Genomic DNA, 18,479 nt, shown 5'->3' with positions numbered 1-18,479 from the left:
AAGAAAAGAAAAGTAGCCTTACACTGAATTGAGTGACAAGGGGTGACCAACAGGCAGCTGCTGCACTGCGACAGGCTTCTTAACCTTTGCAGTGTCCTCTTCCAACAACCCTTCCATCACAGCCCGGTGCCTTCAGCGGTACTAGTTAGTTGGAAGGTGACTCTTAAAGGAATAGGCAAATGAATGCTAGCATTTCTGCCATGTCCAGAGTCTTGGTGCAGGTGTAGAACGAATGGACTCCAGAGGGGAATCTGATTTCCCCTATGGAGTAAAACGACCTCCCCATTTCCATGGTTAAAGCCACCTTCTCTGTCACAGAGGCACAGGGTAGGTGCTCAATAACTGTTTGGTGAATTGATGAATTATGTCCCATCTGGTCTTGACCTGAAGTGGCTTCCTGGTGAGAGCACTATTAAACAGCCTTTGTTAATTTTCTTAACCTCAACAAAGCGTAGAGCTTGGTGAGATCAGCACCCTGCAGAACCTGGTGAGTCCAGTATTATGGGGGTCACAGGGCAAGAAGAACATAAGTCCACTGGTTTTGACAAGGACATTTGCCATCGGTGGTCAATTCTACTGAAGGTTCTTAATGCTTCCTTCATGTATCTGCTCACATACTGCCCCCTGACTGCTGACCCCTTTGAAGGTGGATGAGCTGTACCCCACAAACTTTGTATCTCTATCTCCTAGTCTAGTCCTCAACACACAGAGGGAACCCAGGTAGAGTGGCGATTGAATGAGAGGTTATTGTGTGTGGACACATGCACACATCAGAGAAACGATCAACGTATGCTGCGGCCAGAATTCTGGTGAGCTCTGTCCTTACAGGACACTTCTTGTGCACCTGCGAATGGTGCAGAAAGCCTCTGAGCACAGATCTCCTGGTCTTTAATGCCCGTGCGCTTGCAGGCATGCAGTGTAAGAAGTGAACGTGGGCACTGGAGTCGCCAGGCTAGTTTTGAACCCACAAATTAGTGTCTGTGTGGCCTTGGGTAGATGGATGATCAATCTCTCCTACTTAAAAAAGATGGGGACAAGTGTCCCCTTTTCCCACTGTTGCTTTGGGGTTAAATGAGGTGCTGACCACCGTGCGCCCTGAACACAGCTGATCTCCGTGAATGTAATCCCCTTTCCTGCGAGCCTGTCTCTTCCTCCCTCTGTTCTCAGTTTCCTTTTCTGAAAAATACAGGGGAGTGACCCTTAAAGCGTCCCTTGAGTGGATGAGTTATGACCAAACAAGCTGTTTCCCCAAATCCCTTACACAGTGGAGCGGCAAGGACCTTGAAGTAAACATACTTGCTTCGAAAGAAAACACGCCAGGCACAGTGGCTCACGCCTGTCATCCCAGCACTTTGGGAGGCCGAGGCAGGTGGATCACCTGAGGTCAGGAGTTCAAGACCAGCCTGGCCAACATAGCGAAGCCCTGTCTCTACTAAAAATACAAAAATTAGCCTGCATGGTGGCATGCACCTGTAGTCCCAGCTACTTGGAAGGCTGAGGCAGGAGAATCGCTTGAACCTGGGAGGCAGAGGTTGCAGTGAGCTGACATCATGCCACTGCACTCCAGCCTGGGCGACAGAGCAAGACTCTGTCTCCAAAAAAAAAAAGAGAGAGAAAACGCTTTATTAGTAAAGCAGAGCAAAGCAATACAAACAAGACACCACCACCACCAACACGTAAACCCCAGCCATCTCTGCTGGGGGCTGAGTCTAGCTCACGCAGCTGTGGAAGTTGGCAGCCTCAGGACTGTCTTGAGGCTGCCAACTTCCACCCTGCAGCTCTTTGCACCCAGAAGCAAGGTGTTCTGGGCTGCTGCCCACGTCCAGTCTACCTGAAAGTCAGGTCTCTGATCTGTCATGGACGCTCTGGAGTGGGTGATTCAGCTATAGAAAGAGCACACAGCACAGGACCACCACAAGACAAGGTTCTCTGCAGAAACATGGAACTTCTAACTTTAGGGAGATTTGTTCCAAATAAAGAGAGGCCATTGCCTTCCAGACACCTAGGGAATCTTAAGACACTGATGGTCAGGACCAGGCCAGGCTGAGATTCCTGGTGTCCATGAGCGACTCCTGCCCCCTCCCCCAGATCTCCACCTGCACGCTGGAAACCTGCACGCTAGAAACCTACACACTGCAAGCAAAGCATGTCCACCCGTCGAAGAAAGCGTGAGATGTGCACACGCTCTGGAGAGGCACTGGTCAGTTTTGTGGCGAGTGAACATACACCTGGTCTGATCATTTGCGCTATTTTACACAGGGCTGATCCCAGACTTTGGGCGGAAGCAGGGGAACCGGCAGCACCAGCCACTGCACGCTTGAGGAAGTGGAAGAGGGGTCAGTACAGATGGGGACCAAGGGACGGAAAGGGAAATGGAAGATCATGAGCCCAGCCCTGCCTGGGATGTGTAACAACAGCCTGATCCTGTATAAGGGGCTTCCATCCACGTGCCTCAAGCTGTTTTGGCAGACAGCTCGCGTGTGTGGACTTCCCCTGCGCAACTGCGAACAAGCACACCAAACTCAGTGGCCATACGCTTCCTGGGCTACTGCCTTAGTTTAACGCCTTGCCCCCTGTCTGAGCGCGGTAGTCATGGGGTGGGTGGCTGTGGGCTGTCCCCGCTCCTGGGGAGGTTTGCTAGGAAGGCTGCTTGGTGGCCTGTTAGTGAGCACACAAGCAAAAGGGAAGCCCTCGCAGGGAGCGGTGGCCCCCACTCCTACCATGTCACTCTGTGACTGCGTGGCCCCGTACATGGTGATGCCATTGGAGGGTGCTGCTGGCTGCGGCGTGTCGGGCTGGATGTACCCTCTTCTGTCGATTAGGCTGCGAGAGAAAAGAAAACACAGCAGGAAGAGAGTGAATAAAAAGCCAGAGACGCAGCAGCACTATCTCAGGTTCCGCGTCGGGGCTCTCTCTTCCCGTGACAGGCCCACCTCAGGCAACTTAGACTACGCCTCTCCTCACTTTCGTGTATAATCAGTGACCAAATTCTGTCCCTTCTCCCTTTAAACATGACTATGGCATGGCCTGCCTCCTCGCCAGGCCAAGGGCGTGTCGCCTGCTCAGATGACAGCATCTCCCTCTTGTCTACTAACTGTGGGAGCCTCTAAGCCGGTCTCACCCCCACCTGTCACCATCTGTCCCCAGCGCTCCTCTCCAGCCTCAACTGCACGTCTTCTTACTACATTCATTCAGCAAACGTTGTTTCGAGTACCTGCTAGTGCCAACGTAGCGCGTGGGAGATGACCGCCTGCCACGTGGGAACAGAGCCACAGCCCCGCCGGCATGCACTCTGCTTTGCTCTATCTCTGTATTTTTGTTTGGACTCTTCCCCCCTCTCTCCCTAAGTCACTTTTCCTGCCCCTCTGCTCTCCATTCTTCAAGGCCAGGTTCAAAAGCCCCTGCTCTTGCCCCTAGCCCCCTTCCTCCTCTCTCCCCTTCTCTGATTCTCAGCCCCATACATCGCTTTCTGCCTGCAATCAAGCTCCCAAGGGCAGAGTCTTCATCTTGTGGCCCCCCATGGTACCTGGCCCTGTGCCTGGCACACAGAGATGGGGATTAGAGCCCCTCTTCCACATCTGTCACAGAGCATGGAGGGCAAGGACCGGCAGGCCGTCTCAATATCTGTATCTCTGAGGCTGACACCCAGCGGGTGCTGCACCAAATTCTTCTTGATGGAATGAATAAAAATGGGTCCCTTGTCCCACAGACAAGTTTCTGAGTAGTGCTTCCAAAGGCATCTGTTTCTGTACTCTACGGTGCTGGGCTCATTAGAAGGTGGGGTAAAGTGGCCTTTTTTTTCTCCCCAGTGAAGGCTCAGCATTGACCTTGAGTCTAAGGGCAGAAGTGTAAGGAGCAACAGGAGGTTCAGCTAATAAGTGAGTATCCCTGGAGCAGCCCCCACAGTGTGGGACCAGGCACACCCACAGCGCAGAATCTTCCCCAGGTGCTCTGCATTTTGCAAAATACAAAAGTGTATCCAGAGGCCACGCCCATCCCCGCCTCTGAGGACTGACTACCTGGGCTGCTTTTCTCAGAAAGCAGGGCCTCCTACGTGTCAGTCCTGTGGAACACAGGAGTTAACCTCATGACTACTGCCTTCAGGTCTTCAAGTGGCAGAACAATAAGCCAGAAAAACCACTTGTGACGGGATCCTCAAATGGGACTCTCTGCCTCAGTTCCAGCTGAACACTCCATAGGTTTAGAAAAAACAACAGGCAACAAGAATCTCCACCTTTCAAAGAAAAGTGCCTGACCTCCTCTGCAGGATGTCAAAGGGGGTTCTCAAACCAGCTTTGCAACCCTCCCTTCAAAGGTACAAAGGGTCCGAGGGGAAAAGAGCAGAGAAGGCTGTCTTGGAGAAGGGCGTTCTGCCCTCTAGTACGGGTGACAGCCAGGGATGGGGCTGGGACCTGGGGTTGGATGAAGGTCCAGGTGTGGATCTCATGGGAGAGAGCCAGTGTCATGATGTCTTGAGGGACCGGGAGCAGTGGCTCAAGCCTGTAATCCTAGCACTTTGGGAGGCCAAGGCGGGCAGATCACCGGAGGTCAGGAGTTCGAGACCAGCCTGGTCAACATGGTGAAACCCCACTTCTACTAAAAATACAAAAAAAAAATTAGCCAGGCGTGATGGCACATGCCTGTAACCCCAGCTACTTGGGAGGCTGAGGCAGGAGAATCACTTGAACCTGGAAGGCAGAAGTTGCAGTGAGCCAAGATCATGCCATTGCACTCCAGCCTGGGCAACAGAGTGAGACTCCATCTCAAAAAAAAAAGAGGTCTTGAGGGAACGTCACGGGTTGAACTGTGCAGAAAGATATGAAGTCCTAACCTGGTACCTGCGAGTGTGACCTTACTTGCAAGTAGCGTCTCTGCAGATGTAACCAAGTTAAGATGAGGTCACACTCGATTGGGGTGGGCCTTTGTCCAGTGTGGCTGGTGTCCTTATAAGAAGAGAAAGAGGTGAGGAAGAGAATGCCAGGTGAGGGTACAGAGACACACAGGAAGAACACCATGGGCCGACAGAGGCTACCCTGCGGTGAAGCATATGCCAGCCAAGGAATGTGGAGGGCTGATGGCCCCACCAGGTGCCAGGAAGAGGCAAGGAAGGGTTCTCCCCAGCCTCGGGGCGGGTGCAACCCTGCCAGCACCTTGATTTAAGGCTTTGAGCCTCCGACTATAACAGAACAACTTTCTGTTGTTTTAACCCTCCCATTTCATGGCACTTGTGGGACTGCAGTGCCCTAGGAAACTACTACAGCCCAAGAGAGCCGCAGAGGGAGTCCCACAGAGAGGCCTATGCACGGCTCATGGCCGCGGGCCCACCCGGGGCTGCAGTGGCAGGTGTCTCCATCAGGGAACTGCAATGGGGGGTCCTCAGAGGAAATTCTCAGTCAGGTGCTCTCAGACCCCACCAGGTTAGAGCATTGGTGGGGGACCAAAAGCACCAACCCCCTGTCCCAAATCCCCTCCTCACTGTTGGCCAGCAAGCTGGTGGGGAGACAGGACTAGCTGATGGGTGGGGGCAGAGCTCAAGGGGAACAGGGATCCCCACAGTCCTCCCAACCAGGCTCAGGTGAAGTGATGGGAAGTGTTAACTGTCAATAAACTTGGCAGTTCTGATGCACTGAAATGACACTATTTTGGAGGCAAAGTGCTCTGACGTGCTCTCTCGCGCTCTCTCTCTCTCTTTTTTTTTTAATGACAAGAGAAATTAAGGGGCTTGCAGGGGATTTTATCCAGGAGCGGAAAAAGAACTAGGTCATCAAAAGAGTCTGAAGGGACAGCAGGGAGAAAAAAATCAAGCGTTCTCGGCCAGCATCCCATCGCGTCCAGCCTGTTTAATGTAGCAGCTGGGCTCCCAGTGCTGCGATGCTCTGGACACGGCCCAGTGAGGCTCTGCCCGTCCTTCTCCTCCTCACCTGGACTCGCCCCTTGTCTTGTCTCACCTCTTGGTTCTCGGCCCGGCTCCCTTCGCCCCCACTTCTGACACTAACCCCATCAGTGTTTCCTGGGATGAGCCAGGACCCTCACCCTCGGGTCCCTACACAGGCTGCCGCCTTAGTCTTTCAAACCCCTGCTCCTCCCCACCGCTTCCTCCTCCGAACTCCTTCTCACCCTTGGGAGAGATCACAGCTTAGACCTGCTCTTGGGCGGCCCACGCACCTCACTGTGCACTGCCTGCCCATGGACAGTCCCTGCTGCCCAGAAGCCGGCCCCTCTCCCGTGCACACCCAGCGCCTGGCACAGAGCCAGCCCCTCTCCCGTGCACCCCCAGCGCCTGGCACAGAGCCAGCCCCTCTCCTGTGCACCCCCAGCACCTGGCACAGAGCCAGCCCCTCTCCCGTGCACCCCCAGCGCCTGGCACGGAACTGGCTCCACCGCACATGGGCAGTCAATGGTGGCCACATGACCCACAGAACCAGCCCAAGTCTGGTGTGACACTGACCATTCCTTGGGCCTTTCTGTGTTCCCAATTTTCCATTCCTCCCGCCAGGCTTATATGAGGACTCCTTCCTCCAAACCTGGCCATACCCAGCCAGCTGCCATCCCTGCCTCTGGGGACACTGCAGGCACCGAATGTGGGTCTCTGAACTCTTGGTAAGCAGACTCCCAGAGGGGAACACAAGGACTCTCTCTGCCTTATTTGCATGGCACAGCACCATTTAAGAACCCAGGAGGGTCAACTCAAGCACAGGGGTCTGGGCACATGGGTCCGAGGAAGGGGACACTCTCAGTGGGTAGGCCTGGCCGGGATGCCCGGGAAGGCCCTGGCCCACTTAAGGGCACAGGGGCTGGGCCGAGGTGGCACAGCGGAAGGGCAAGGCAAGAGGGGACGAGAGGGAGGGGCAAAGGTAGGCATCACCCCCTCACATCTGCCTGGGGCCAGCCCGGAAGCCTATGAGTGGCCTATGTCCCTGCCCAAGCTCCAGAATGACCCAAGGAAAGCTACGGCCCCACTTTAACAAAGCAAATGTCTTATTTGTCTTGCTCTACCTTCACCCAATAAAAGCCTCCCCCGGAGCCCCTTCAGTGCGGCCCCACACCGCTTCAAGTCTGGAGCTGCCAGATTCATGAATCGCCGTCTGTTCAAATACACTCTTCAATATTTTAATGTCCTTCAGTTTACCTTTTAACAAATGATTCAAACACTTCTCAGGGTAGGACCATCCTCAAGAAATGCCCCACCCAAAGGAACATGGATTTTGGAAAAGATACAGCCCCAATCCAGCCAAAACAGCACATTTAACCCAGTGGTGGAAATAATTTTGGTTGTGACAGTTTGTGGTCTCTAAACAACATAAAGCCGTGCCATATGCAGATGAAGGACTCAGGAACAAGAAGGGAGATTTGGACAGAACTGAGGCCTCGGCATCCTCTCTTAGACCCACGCACGCACTGCAGGTGGGGGAAAGAGGCCAGCTCTCCCTGGCTCTTACTGTTTCCTGACCTGCCCTGCTAGTCACAAACAAGCCAGCGGGAAGCACCATGGACGCTGTGACAAATCAAGCCATTGCCTGAGAGACTTTCTGCTTAAAGAGCTCCCAGAAGGATCCCTAGGTGAGTCAGGAGGTTTCTTCAAGAGGAGCTGGCACCTGCCCAGGCATGTCTGACCCCTGTGGCCTGAGCAGCTCCTCCAACCCAGGATCCTCGCCTGCCCTTTCTAAGCCTCTGAGGAGGTCAGGGGTGCCTTGAGGACCCCTAGTTCAGGAGGACAGTGGCATGCTGGGCTCCCAAGTTTCTAGGCTAAAGCTAGAAAATGATCAAGTTCTAGTTTTGCAGTAGCACCACGGTGACTCAAAGTAATAACTCAATGCCAGTGCACAGATGGCCTTGGAATATATGCTTGGATTTTTTTTTTCTTGAATTCTTTTTACCTCTCTAATGAGGATTCACTGAGGCTGATAATCAAATGAAGTTTGCATTCCACAAGCGCATATCGGTAAGGTCTGGGTGCACAGTGGGTCTGCCCTGGACACAGTCATGGTGGCTTTTGTCATTTCTCCCTGTTTTACACATTTGGAGACCAAAAGGTAGGAAGCAGTAATAACTTGGAAACTCATTCTAGAGACCAGGTAGATTTGCTCAATATCTATTTGTTGATCATGGTTTGATTTATCAGTTGAAAATATTCTCCATAGGTGTAACTCACAAAGAATCTGTATTTTGAACTTGTACACTCTGACTTGGAGGCAGCGTGCCTCAGTGGGCACACACTGGCTCTGACATTGGGCGGCCTGGGTGTGTGTCCTGACTAGCCGGCATTTACTTGCTATGTGATCTTGGGCACATTATTTAAACTCTGTGCCTCACTTTCCTCATCCATAGAATGGGATATAACGGTGCCTACCTATAGGTACAGAGTGAGCTTGTGAAAGGCTAATGCAGATAAAGAACTTAGAGCAGAGCTTAACACAGATTCAATAAAGGTCAGCTACTGCCATGGTTCGTGTCATCGTCATTATTACCATAACCACAGTATCAATGACTGCGGCCCATGTGGCTTTCTCCCTATGAACATCTCTATTGTGTGCAAATCAACTTTCAAAACTGGTTTCCTCGGACTTCCTGGCTGCTTCCTTCCTGCACATGTGTCCTGTCTCCTTGACGATGCTAACCACAGCTCCCTGCACGCACCTTCAGTCATTAGCAGGGCCTCAGTCATTAGCAGGGCCACAGGCATCTGTCTCTCTATTTTGGGCTTTAGGAAATTTCCCCCAAATCAGACACAGATTCAATTGAAGATCAAAAAAGGTGTGAAGTGTGACATGACAAACAGCCAGATCTCGATTTCATGAAGGCCACGTCCACGCGGCACAAAGTGGTCACGTGGTGGTGGCGACCCATTCCACCGGGGCGGGCGGCCTGTGCTAATGGCCGAGGCATTCGGTTTTCCAAGGTCGGTTAAAGAGCACGATGCGTCCTGAGTCTTACCTTGGTGAGATGGGCCCACACAGGGCAACACAGCAGTTGGTAAAGATATTTCCGTAGCTGTAGGGATTGTAATTTTCTTTACCTCTTTTATTTGACCAGGATCCTTTAATCTGAAAGAAAAGGAAAGTCAGTAACAAGCAATATCTTCCACACCAACGCACAGTTGAGGTGAGCTGGACCATGAGAGGCTCATAAAGAATGCAAATCATCTTTAATCCAAAGAAATGGAGGTATTTTTCTTAAAGAAAACGGGCATTTACTCCAAACTTGGAAATGTCCTAAAACAGCAGGTTAGATTAGGGAAAGAATAACATTCTCAGGGACAGTCATCTTTTATTTGTACCACATGGTACTAAAAGGCCATCTCATATAAGCCAGCAGAGATTTTTTTCATACTCACATTTAGTGCCCTAAATAATAATTAAATGAATGGTAGGTGAAAAGGTTCCCCTAATTGCTGATTTACAGACTGAAATAATTCAGCCTCTTCTTGTGACCAAAATGGTCTGTTTTGCATATTCTAATATTTGTAGCTACCAAGTACAAATAACTGTATTAATATTCTCTTATCTCATGTGTCTTATCACAACATATTTTCTCAAGCTTTTGTTTAAGGTAACTGGACCTATCCTGAGACATTTAATTCACGTGTGGATAGAGACTTCTATCAAAATCTAAGTATAAAGAGCAAAGAGGACCACGCTGCTCTGGAAACAATCTCTAACATTTTGTTTCCTCTTTTTTTTTTTTTTTTTTTGAGATGGAGTGTCACTCTGTCACCCAGGCTGGAGTGCAGTGGCGCGATCTCAGCTCACTGCAACCTCTGCCTCCTGGGTTCAAGCGATTCTCTGGTCTCAGCCTCCTGAATAGCTGGGATTACAGGCGCCTGCCACCACACCCGGCCAATTTTTTTGTATTTTTAGTGGAGACGGGGTTTCACTGTATTAGCCGGGATGGCCTCGATCTCCTGACCTCGTGATCCGCCCGCCTCGGCCTCCCAAAGTGCTGGGATTACAGACATGAGCCACCGCGCCCGGCCTTGTTTCCTATTTTCATACTTCCTCTCCATCTGTATCAAGTGTAGGCAGATAATCCTGGATAAAAAAGTTAAATTTTGGGTCAGGGCAATTTCCTCCCACAGAGACATTAAATATGAAAGGCAGACTCAAACGTTCACTCCAAGATGTTGGCCCGCCATGGTCTCTACCGGGGGAAGTGTGATAAGAAGCTTACGAAACCATTTCAAAGGAATACAAAGAACACTCTCTTCAGGGCCAGAAATGGGTGTTGCTTGGCCAATCTTAGTAACTAATGGATGTGGTCGGAAAAACAGAGAACGTGGAGATTCCCAGAAGAGAAACGTGCAGAACGGCAGGTGGAGAAGTTTCCACGGCACCGTCTCTGTTCCCAAGGGCTCACATCTGGAACGGGATGTATGGGAGAAGCTGGGCTCAACCTTTTCTTTCCTTTTTCTCCTCCATTGCCCAAAACCCAAGAACACGCCCGTGCCCCGTGTGGTCAGGAACTTACGTCCTCATTTGTCGTCTGGTTGGAGCTGATCAAGTAGGTGTGGAATCCTGAGAGGCCAACGATGGACCAGACAGAGAAGAAGCACACCACAGCCTCCAGGACGGTGATGCGAGTCAAGGAGGCAAGTGGAAGTGAGGGACCGCGCAAGAAGTGGATGTGATGGAGGCCTGGAACCGAAACACCCCCGGGCACAGGCCTCTCTCTAGTTGCTGGCCTCTCTCTCACCCGGCCTTGCCTTGCTTCCTGCTCTTCCGGGAATTTCGTCTAACCAGATGGAGGCCTCTGTCAGGGCAGGGGGTGTCCCCTGCCCCGGCGTGGAGCAGCCTCTGTGGCTCCGTGATGCCTGGAGGGTTTCCTGGGCATCACCTACTCACTTCTTTCCTCTGACTTCTACTTGAACTTCACCTTTTTCTGTGCCTCACTGTGGAGCCAGTGACTGTGGCATCCTGATCAGGAAGCACACTGGTTTGAGTTGGCTGCAGCTCAGGCTCTGGGTGAAAGGACGACATATTGACTCGCACATCAATCACAGACTCTAATTTTGGCTTCTGAATGCTGAGGACTGCAGTGCCAACAGGCGTCTCCCCTGAGGAGAATGGCTTCTGAGGCCCAGAAAGCCCTCTGCTTTAGTGGACGGCCTCTTCTCTGCTTACAGAGAAGGGGAAGAAGGAAAAATAAGCCCCTGAACCGGCGGTGGGATTTCTCGGAGTGACGTCAGGGTGAGGGGTATTTTTACCTGGGGGAGTTTTCTCAGCCCTTCAGCCAACCCCTGACCTATAAGGCCATCCTCAGCTGCTTGATAGGCAGCTGGGAACCACGAGTTCTCGCAGGACATAGAGAGAGAGGAAGTCAAGAGTTCCACAAGACGTGTCCAACACAAAGGGAAAAAGCTTGGTGCTCTTCAGCAGATCAGATCCATCACCCGAGAGTGTGGCAATGTGAAAAGGTCAGAGACTTTTTCTGTCCCACAAATGTTTATAACATTCTATTTACAGGATACAGATATTTCTCAGGGGGAAAAATCCATTCATCCTGGGTCTGGGAGTTTACACATACATCTGGCATCCGCTATCGATACATTACAGGATGGAGAAAGAAACGCGCCTGCTCTCCTAATGTTTCCGAGGATGAATGCCATATGGATCATGCTGGAACATGTCAGTGATGATCTTCTCCAGGCTGGAGATAATTCATCTTTAGACCAGAGGGCTGAGCACATTACCCAGTGCGGTGCCGTGGTCTGCTGTGCCATGGTTAACCGATGCCACCATCTGGGCACACAGGGCTGCACACAAAACAGGAGTGAATGGGCTTCTGCCTGTTGACTGACTTTCAACATTGCACTAAACCACTGGGTCTGCTCTAGAAGGAGACGGTAGCGGGCAGTGGTAGGGAACCAGAGAGACACAGGAAGGCAGACCCCTACCCACAGCTGCCGCCAGCCTAGGCAACCCCTGCTGGGCAGATGGCTACAGTGGGGGCTCTGTGTGCACATGGGGACACATGGATGGTGGCCCAGGCAGCAAAGATGGTCTCATTCTCAACTGCCTTCCCACAGAACCGGGCTAAAGAGGCCCCTCTCTCCACCCACATCCCCCCTGCCAGGAGGGGACAGACTTGGGAGGCAACTCCCCTGGGATTCAGGCCATGCACTGGCTGGAAAGAAGAGGTGAAGTAGAGTCCAGGGAACACAATGCGGGAGCCAGTGGGAAGACTGAGTCAGGAAAGCTGGGTTGTGTGAGAGGGAGATGACATTAGACACTAGTGATGGGTTTGGATCAGCTACAAGGAAGACGAGACAGAAAGAGGAGGGGACACATGGAACGGAAACAAGAAATAGCCAGGGTAGAAAAGAATCAAGAACAGAACCAGATTTATTTACTGAATAATACATGAAGAGCCAAACTGCAATCCTAGAAATACTTGTGTGTCACCAAGAGTTTACGACCCAGGTAGAATGATGGCAAAGTCAAAATGCATATAACATTCCTATGTATGAACCATATGAAACCTGGCATGTACGAGCAGTGACAATCCCAGACTGAAAGTGGCTGCAGCTCCTTTGACAATGTCAACTATGCTCCTTACCCTCATCGGGAGGCATCATAGCCAGCGGATATAGAATTCTAAAGGTTTATAGCAACAATAAAAAAATACAGCATATATATATATATATATTTGAGATGAAGTTTTGCTTTTGTTGCCCAGGCTGGAGTACAGTGGCATGATCTCAGCTCACTGCAACCTCCGCCTCCCAAGTTCAAGTGATTCTGCTGCCTCAGCCTCCCGAGTAGCTGGGATTACAGGTGCCCACCACCATGCATGGCTAAGTTTTGTATTTTTAGTAGAGACGGGGTTTCACCATGTTGGCCAGGCTGGTCTCGGACTCCCGACCTCAGGTGATCCTCCCAAAGTGCTGGGATTACAGGTGTGAGCCACCATGCCCGGCCAGCTTTTCTATTAATATCTCATGTGCTTTAGACACATTTTGTAAATTGCAGAACGCAGTTCCACTGTCAGCTTGCAGCTGTGTCAAAATGACATGAATCCAAAGTAGGATGCGAGATGCAAGATGCAGCCTGCTGGCACTACCCACACCCTGGGACCCAGCTGACTCAGGAGGTCTCAAGGAACCGTCAGCATCATCATTCATAACAATGGCTGACATCACTGGGGTGTGTCAGGTCCTGTTCTGCTTAAACCTCAGAGTGACCCAGGGAGAAGCATGACTCCCTCTTAACACACAGGGAAACCGAGGCAGAAAGCAATGAAGTAATTTGCTTGAGAAATAGCAGAGCTAGGACTTGAATGCTGGAAGTCTGCTCTGCTGGGATGACAGAAGAGTCTTAGGCTGGTCCCCTTCCTAATTCTTGCCAAGGGGCAGGTGGCCCTAGACCTACCCCAACCTCCTGCTTCTCCAGGATTCGTGAACCTGTGGCAGCTTACATGGTTTGTTCCCTTTCACATCCACTCTCAGACTCAGATACAGATATACAGACACACATTCCTTACTGGCCCACTGGCTATATGCTGAAAATATCTATGCCATAATAAGGTCAAGAAATAGAAATTTCTTTTAAAGGTATCAAAACCCATTTACCATCTTTTTTTTAGAAAGAGAAAGGAGAGTAAACAACCCAATTCTACTGGAAGCCAATTTCATAAGCAGCTGGGACTTTGTTTACTGCATCGAGGATGGGTTTCAAATCATAGCAGCTACCGCTGCACCTCTGTCTCCCCCACAACCCCTGCTAAGAGAGTTTGTCCCCGTTGTGGCCAGGATGGCTTTACATTCCCCACAGCCCTAGCCTAAGAGGTTGCACACTGCGGTACTCACTAAACGTTTATGGAATTGAAAAACTCTGACAAGCACTGCTCTGCAGAGACCCTTCTCTCGAGTTCCTGCCTAATCCCAGAAGTGCAGGCTCTGTGTCCTTCTATGCACCGAGCCCTGCACTGGGGACAGGACAGGGCAGGGAAGGACCAGCTTCCTGCCCTAAGGGAATAGGGGCTCTGTTTGCAGCAGGAAGGTACGTAAGGGAAGAAGGTTGTGCAGAAGGCAGAATGGTTAGGATGCGTCAGTATTTGGAGGATCACAAAAGGTGAGAGATCATGGGACCACATATGTTACATGTCCAGAATTCCCGGATTCCAGAATGGCCAGGGAGATGATGTCCTTGCTCTCATTCAAATACAATGTGGGCTTGTGCATTCTTGTGTTTTAAAATTTTTTTAGTTGTAATTTCCAACATGATAAATAACTATCTATCTATCTATCTATCTATCTATCTATCTATCTATCTTTCTTCGAAATATACACAAAAGCTCTTTGGGGGTCCTTAATAATTTTTCAATGTGTAAAGGAGTCTTGAGACCAAAAAGTTTGAGACTTGCTGGAACAGAATAATGAAATAGTAAGTGGTGTTGGGACACTTCATTAAACATTTAGAAAAAAATAAAGCTAGAACTTCAGCTTGCACCACATCCACAAAATTATCTGACAGATAAATTACTGCACCAAACATAAGAAACACAATATAAAGGTATTTGAGGAAAATTAAGGAAACATTCATGTAACTTTGGGGTAAGGATATAAGACACAAACCGAGGAGCCACGTAGTATGAGATTGACAGATTGTGTTCATTAATAAACACTTCCGTGTAAAAAAGTAAAGTTAAAAGGTAAATGTTGGATTTGGAGATTGGCAAAGGATGCTTAAGAGATTATTATTATTATTTTTGAGAAACATAAAGAACCTCTACATGTTCGTAGAAAAAGAACAAATAACCCAACTGATACATGGACATGTACTGGCATACATTGTGATAAGAAAAAATAAGGCCCATGAACATAAAGAGAGGTACAATCTATTATCCAGAAAATGGAAATTAAAACAGTGTAATATTTTTCTTTTCATCGAATTGGCCAAAATGACAAGACTGTTCACAGCCAGTGCCATAAAGGTGTGGGGACACAGGAGCACAGACTTGTCCAGTGTCTTAAGAGGAGCATTTGGCATCCCTATCGACATTTAAATGTGCTTCCCTTCAACTCAGAGATGGCACACCCATTGTCAATCCTAGAGACACAGTAATATGTGCACATAGAGATACACAGAAGAAAATTCACTACTTCATTTCTTGAACAGTAAAAAAAATTAAATCTAATATCCATCAACAGAAGACTAAACTATAGTTCATCTACACTGTGGAATTCTACGAAATAGTTAAAAAATTGAGGTAGATCTATGTATCATCATGGAAACATCTCCAGGAAATATTTTAAAAAGTCAAATTGTGGAACCATGCAAATAAAAGAGTCCTTTTTAGGTAAAGTCCTCCCACCCCCGTATCAGCATATGTGTATGATGCACACGGATGTATTCAAACTCTAAGACCATCTGGAAGGACACACCAAAGCTGGCAAGGGTTCCTACAGCAGAACGGAGGAAGGGTCAAGAGAAACACTTTCTTTTTGCTCTTGTATTTCTGGACCATTGGGGATTTTTTACAACAAGAACATATTCTCGTAGGACTTGGGTGCTTTGAAAAAACAAACAACCTCCTTCCCACCTTGTGGTCTTATGAGACACAATCTGATGCTTTTTCTTCCTGACCCTCCCTCAGTGGGGCTGGTTAGGGGTAGCAGGAAGTATCTCAGTCCCCTGGTGGGAGGGAGGGTGGTAGTTGGGAGAACTGGGCTCCAGCTCCAGACACCCCTGAGTAAGTCATTCACTTCTCAGCACAGCTGCAGCTGGAAGCAGCCTAAGGACACCTGTCCTACCTACTTTCTGGGGTCCCTCTGAGGATCAGCAGGTATCAGGATGGACAAGTTAGAAAAGACCTGTGCTGCCTTCGTGATTTTCCCGTTGTGGTGTCCTTTCTGTGGGCCAACCTGGAGCCTCCTATCAAATTCCATTAAAACAGACCATGTGTATTAGGCCACTGTGCCTTTCAGATGGGTCAGTGTCCAGCGAATGCAACTTGGGGATGAAAACGCTTTCTGTCACAGCCTCTGCAAATGGAGAATCAATCAACATTTGATTCACCAACCACAAAAAACCCTCCACATTTTAAGAGAGCTGAACAATGTCATGATTAAAAATGGCTGTAATCCCTTTAATTGGATGTTAATGCTACATTACATTGAAATGAGTGTTGATGGGCAGGGCTTCCCCTTTTGGGGTCTTCCTCAGGGAGGCCCAGGGCCCCTGTGGCTCCCCAGCAGGTGTTTCTGAGGGTTTTGGCCTCCGCGAATCGGAGAATCCAAGGCGGCATCACCACGTGGCTTCCCAGACAGGCACCTGACGGGTAACATTTCCCATGAGGCTGCGACATTCTTATTGATAAGCAGCTGATTTTTCCCTCCTTCCACATTACATGCAGGTAACTAAAGAAAGGACCTTCAGGTCACTCTAGGCCAATGGGGAGACTCATGTGTGTTATCTTTTAGATTCTTTTTGTAAACATATCTTAGACAGAACTCACCACTGCTCCCCAAATTGGCACCAGCTGTATCCCCCTTCCAGCGCAACCCTTTCCCCCAGGCACTCTTGGCAGAACGCTCCTACTCCTCCGCCCTCACCCCTCCCCAGGCACGGATCCCACTGCCCTGCTTCTCCCTACTGAGCTGTCCCTCTGCCACCGATTTCCCCCGCGGGGGCCTTTCCTCTGCAAACATCTGTTCCACACTGTTGTGTCCCCTGATGCAAGATAAATGTTCTTGCCGGGTGCAGTGGCTCACGCCTGTAATCCCAGCACTTTGGGAGGCCGAGGTGGGTGGATCACTTGAGGTCAGGAGTTCAAGACTAGCCTGGCCAACATCGTGAAACCCCATCTCTACTAAAAATATAAAAAATTAGCCGGGCTTGGTGGCGAGCGCCTGTAATCCCAGTTACTTGGGAAGCAGAGGCAGGAGAATAGCTTGCACCTGGGAGGCGGAGGTTGCAGTGAGCCGAGGTCTCGCCACTGCATTCCAGCCTGGGCAAAAGAGTGAGACGCCATCTCAACAACAACAACAAAAGAAAAAAATGTTCTTTAAAACAAGCATCAAAACCCAGCACTGATGATGTCATTTACCTGCCAGCATGCAGGGGATGAAGGGACCTCACCCCCTTAGTCTTCAACACTGTCAAGCCTGCCCCCACCCCATCGGGGTTTAGCTATCACAGCCCCTCCCAGTTTTCTGTCGCACACTTGGGTGTGTAAGTGCACCTGTGTGCTCACACGATGCAGGGCAGACCGCATGTTGATGGGGAGCCCTGCCTCCTTTTGATGCCCAGCCAAAGCGGGCACCCTGCCCAATGTGGAGTGAGTGGGCACAACACCAGGATGCCAGGCATGGCCCTGCAGATGGGCTGCCCCTTCCTGATAGCCCCTGGCACCATCCTCTGGGCCTTGCTCAGGCTGTGGGCGCTGCCTGGGACCTCTCCCTCCATGTGCCCCACTAGAACCCACCCATCTCCCACAGCCCTGCACGGAGGTCCCTGCCACTGCCTCTCCTGATGTCCCTGCAGGACACCCCACCCCAAGCACAGGCTGTGTCTTTTTCATGGCACCCAAGCCTTATTCTGCATAAGGAGTCCTAGTGAGAACCCAGATCTGGGCAGCAGCAGATGCTGGCAGAAGAGGGCGAGCCGGTGCATTTGTGTGTCTCCCCGCTGTCATCCTTCCAGGGCCCAGGCGGATGGTTCTCGACCTTGTGACCTGTCAGGTTTTGCCCATGGTGGCTGTTGAGTAGAATAGTTTTACAGGAAATAGTTGCTGAGTGGATCTCCTTTGTTTGAACATGCCTGGCTGTGTGGACAGAGGGCCCAGTCCCTTTTTTTTTTTTTTTTTGAGAAGTCTCTCCATTTGTCTGTGTCCATGGGGAAGGCCAGGGGGCTCTTGTCCATGGTACGGGGCAGCCACCCCATGGCCACAGGCCCTGAGAGGCCCCTCCCCACTGCCTCTGCTTCTCTGATACAAAGAAGAAGGGGAGGAAATGGAGTTTGGTGCAGGCAATGGGAGGTGGGAAGGAAGGAGTAGGAGGAGGACGGAGGGAGGGAGAACCGACTATGGACTCTGAGCCAGAAGTGCACCCTCCAAGGCTGCATCCCAGCAGTGGGCACCCTGCCCTATCCCTCACCCCTGGGAGGGCTGATGGTGCAGACTGGGAAGGGGCCTGCTGAGCACCTGAAAATGAGTCAGGCATTCTGTCACAGCCATCTAGGGCCTCCTCTACTCCCCTGCCTCCACCTCCCTCTCCTCCCTCCCTCTCCCCCTGGGCTGGCCACACTCTGGCACTAGATACCACCCAGTCCGGGCTTACTTACAGTAGAAGCTACTCGGTTCCTTTCTCCTAAAGTTCTGCTGGGTTTTCTGTGGGCCTGATGAAGAGCTTTCAGTGTATCAATGTTTCCATCATTGACCCTGATATTTCTGCCAAGGTGTCTTGGATGGTTGTCTATTAGCCATTTTTATTTCTAATCTCTCTCGCTTCCTCAATGACATTTTTAGTTGGATATTTTGCAGAG

The 18,479-nt window shown here is 50.4% G+C and overlaps 1 protein-coding gene across 5 annotated transcripts in view; it reads right to left on the bottom strand.

Annotated features, from left to right (window-relative positions):
- ZDHHC14 (zinc finger DHHC-type palmitoyltransferase 14) overlaps positions 1–18,479 on the bottom strand; it is a 296,986-nt gene that overhangs the window by 17,609 nt on the left and 260,898 nt on the right. For all 5 annotated transcript variants that reach the window (XM_008975146.4, XM_034963136.3, XM_008975166.4 and 2 more), the window contains 3 exons: positions 10,465–10,567; positions 8,935–9,044; positions 2,721–2,823 (listed from right to left, as the gene is read on the bottom strand). In XM_008975146.4, the coding sequence (XP_008973394.2) occupies positions 2,721–2,823; positions 8,935–9,044; positions 10,465–10,567 (316 nt within the window). The remainder of the gene's footprint in view (positions 1–2,720; positions 2,824–8,934; positions 9,045–10,464; positions 10,568–18,479) is intronic.

Source organism: Pan paniscus, chromosome 5, assembly GCF_029289425.2.
Source record: "Pan paniscus chromosome 5, NHGRI_mPanPan1-v2.0_pri, whole genome shotgun sequence".
In the NCBI taxonomy this organism is placed as follows: Eukaryota; Metazoa; Chordata; class Mammalia; order Primates; family Hominidae; genus Pan; species Pan paniscus.
Note: the sequence above shows the minus strand (reverse complement) of the source record. Positions and strands in the feature narration are given on the sequence as shown.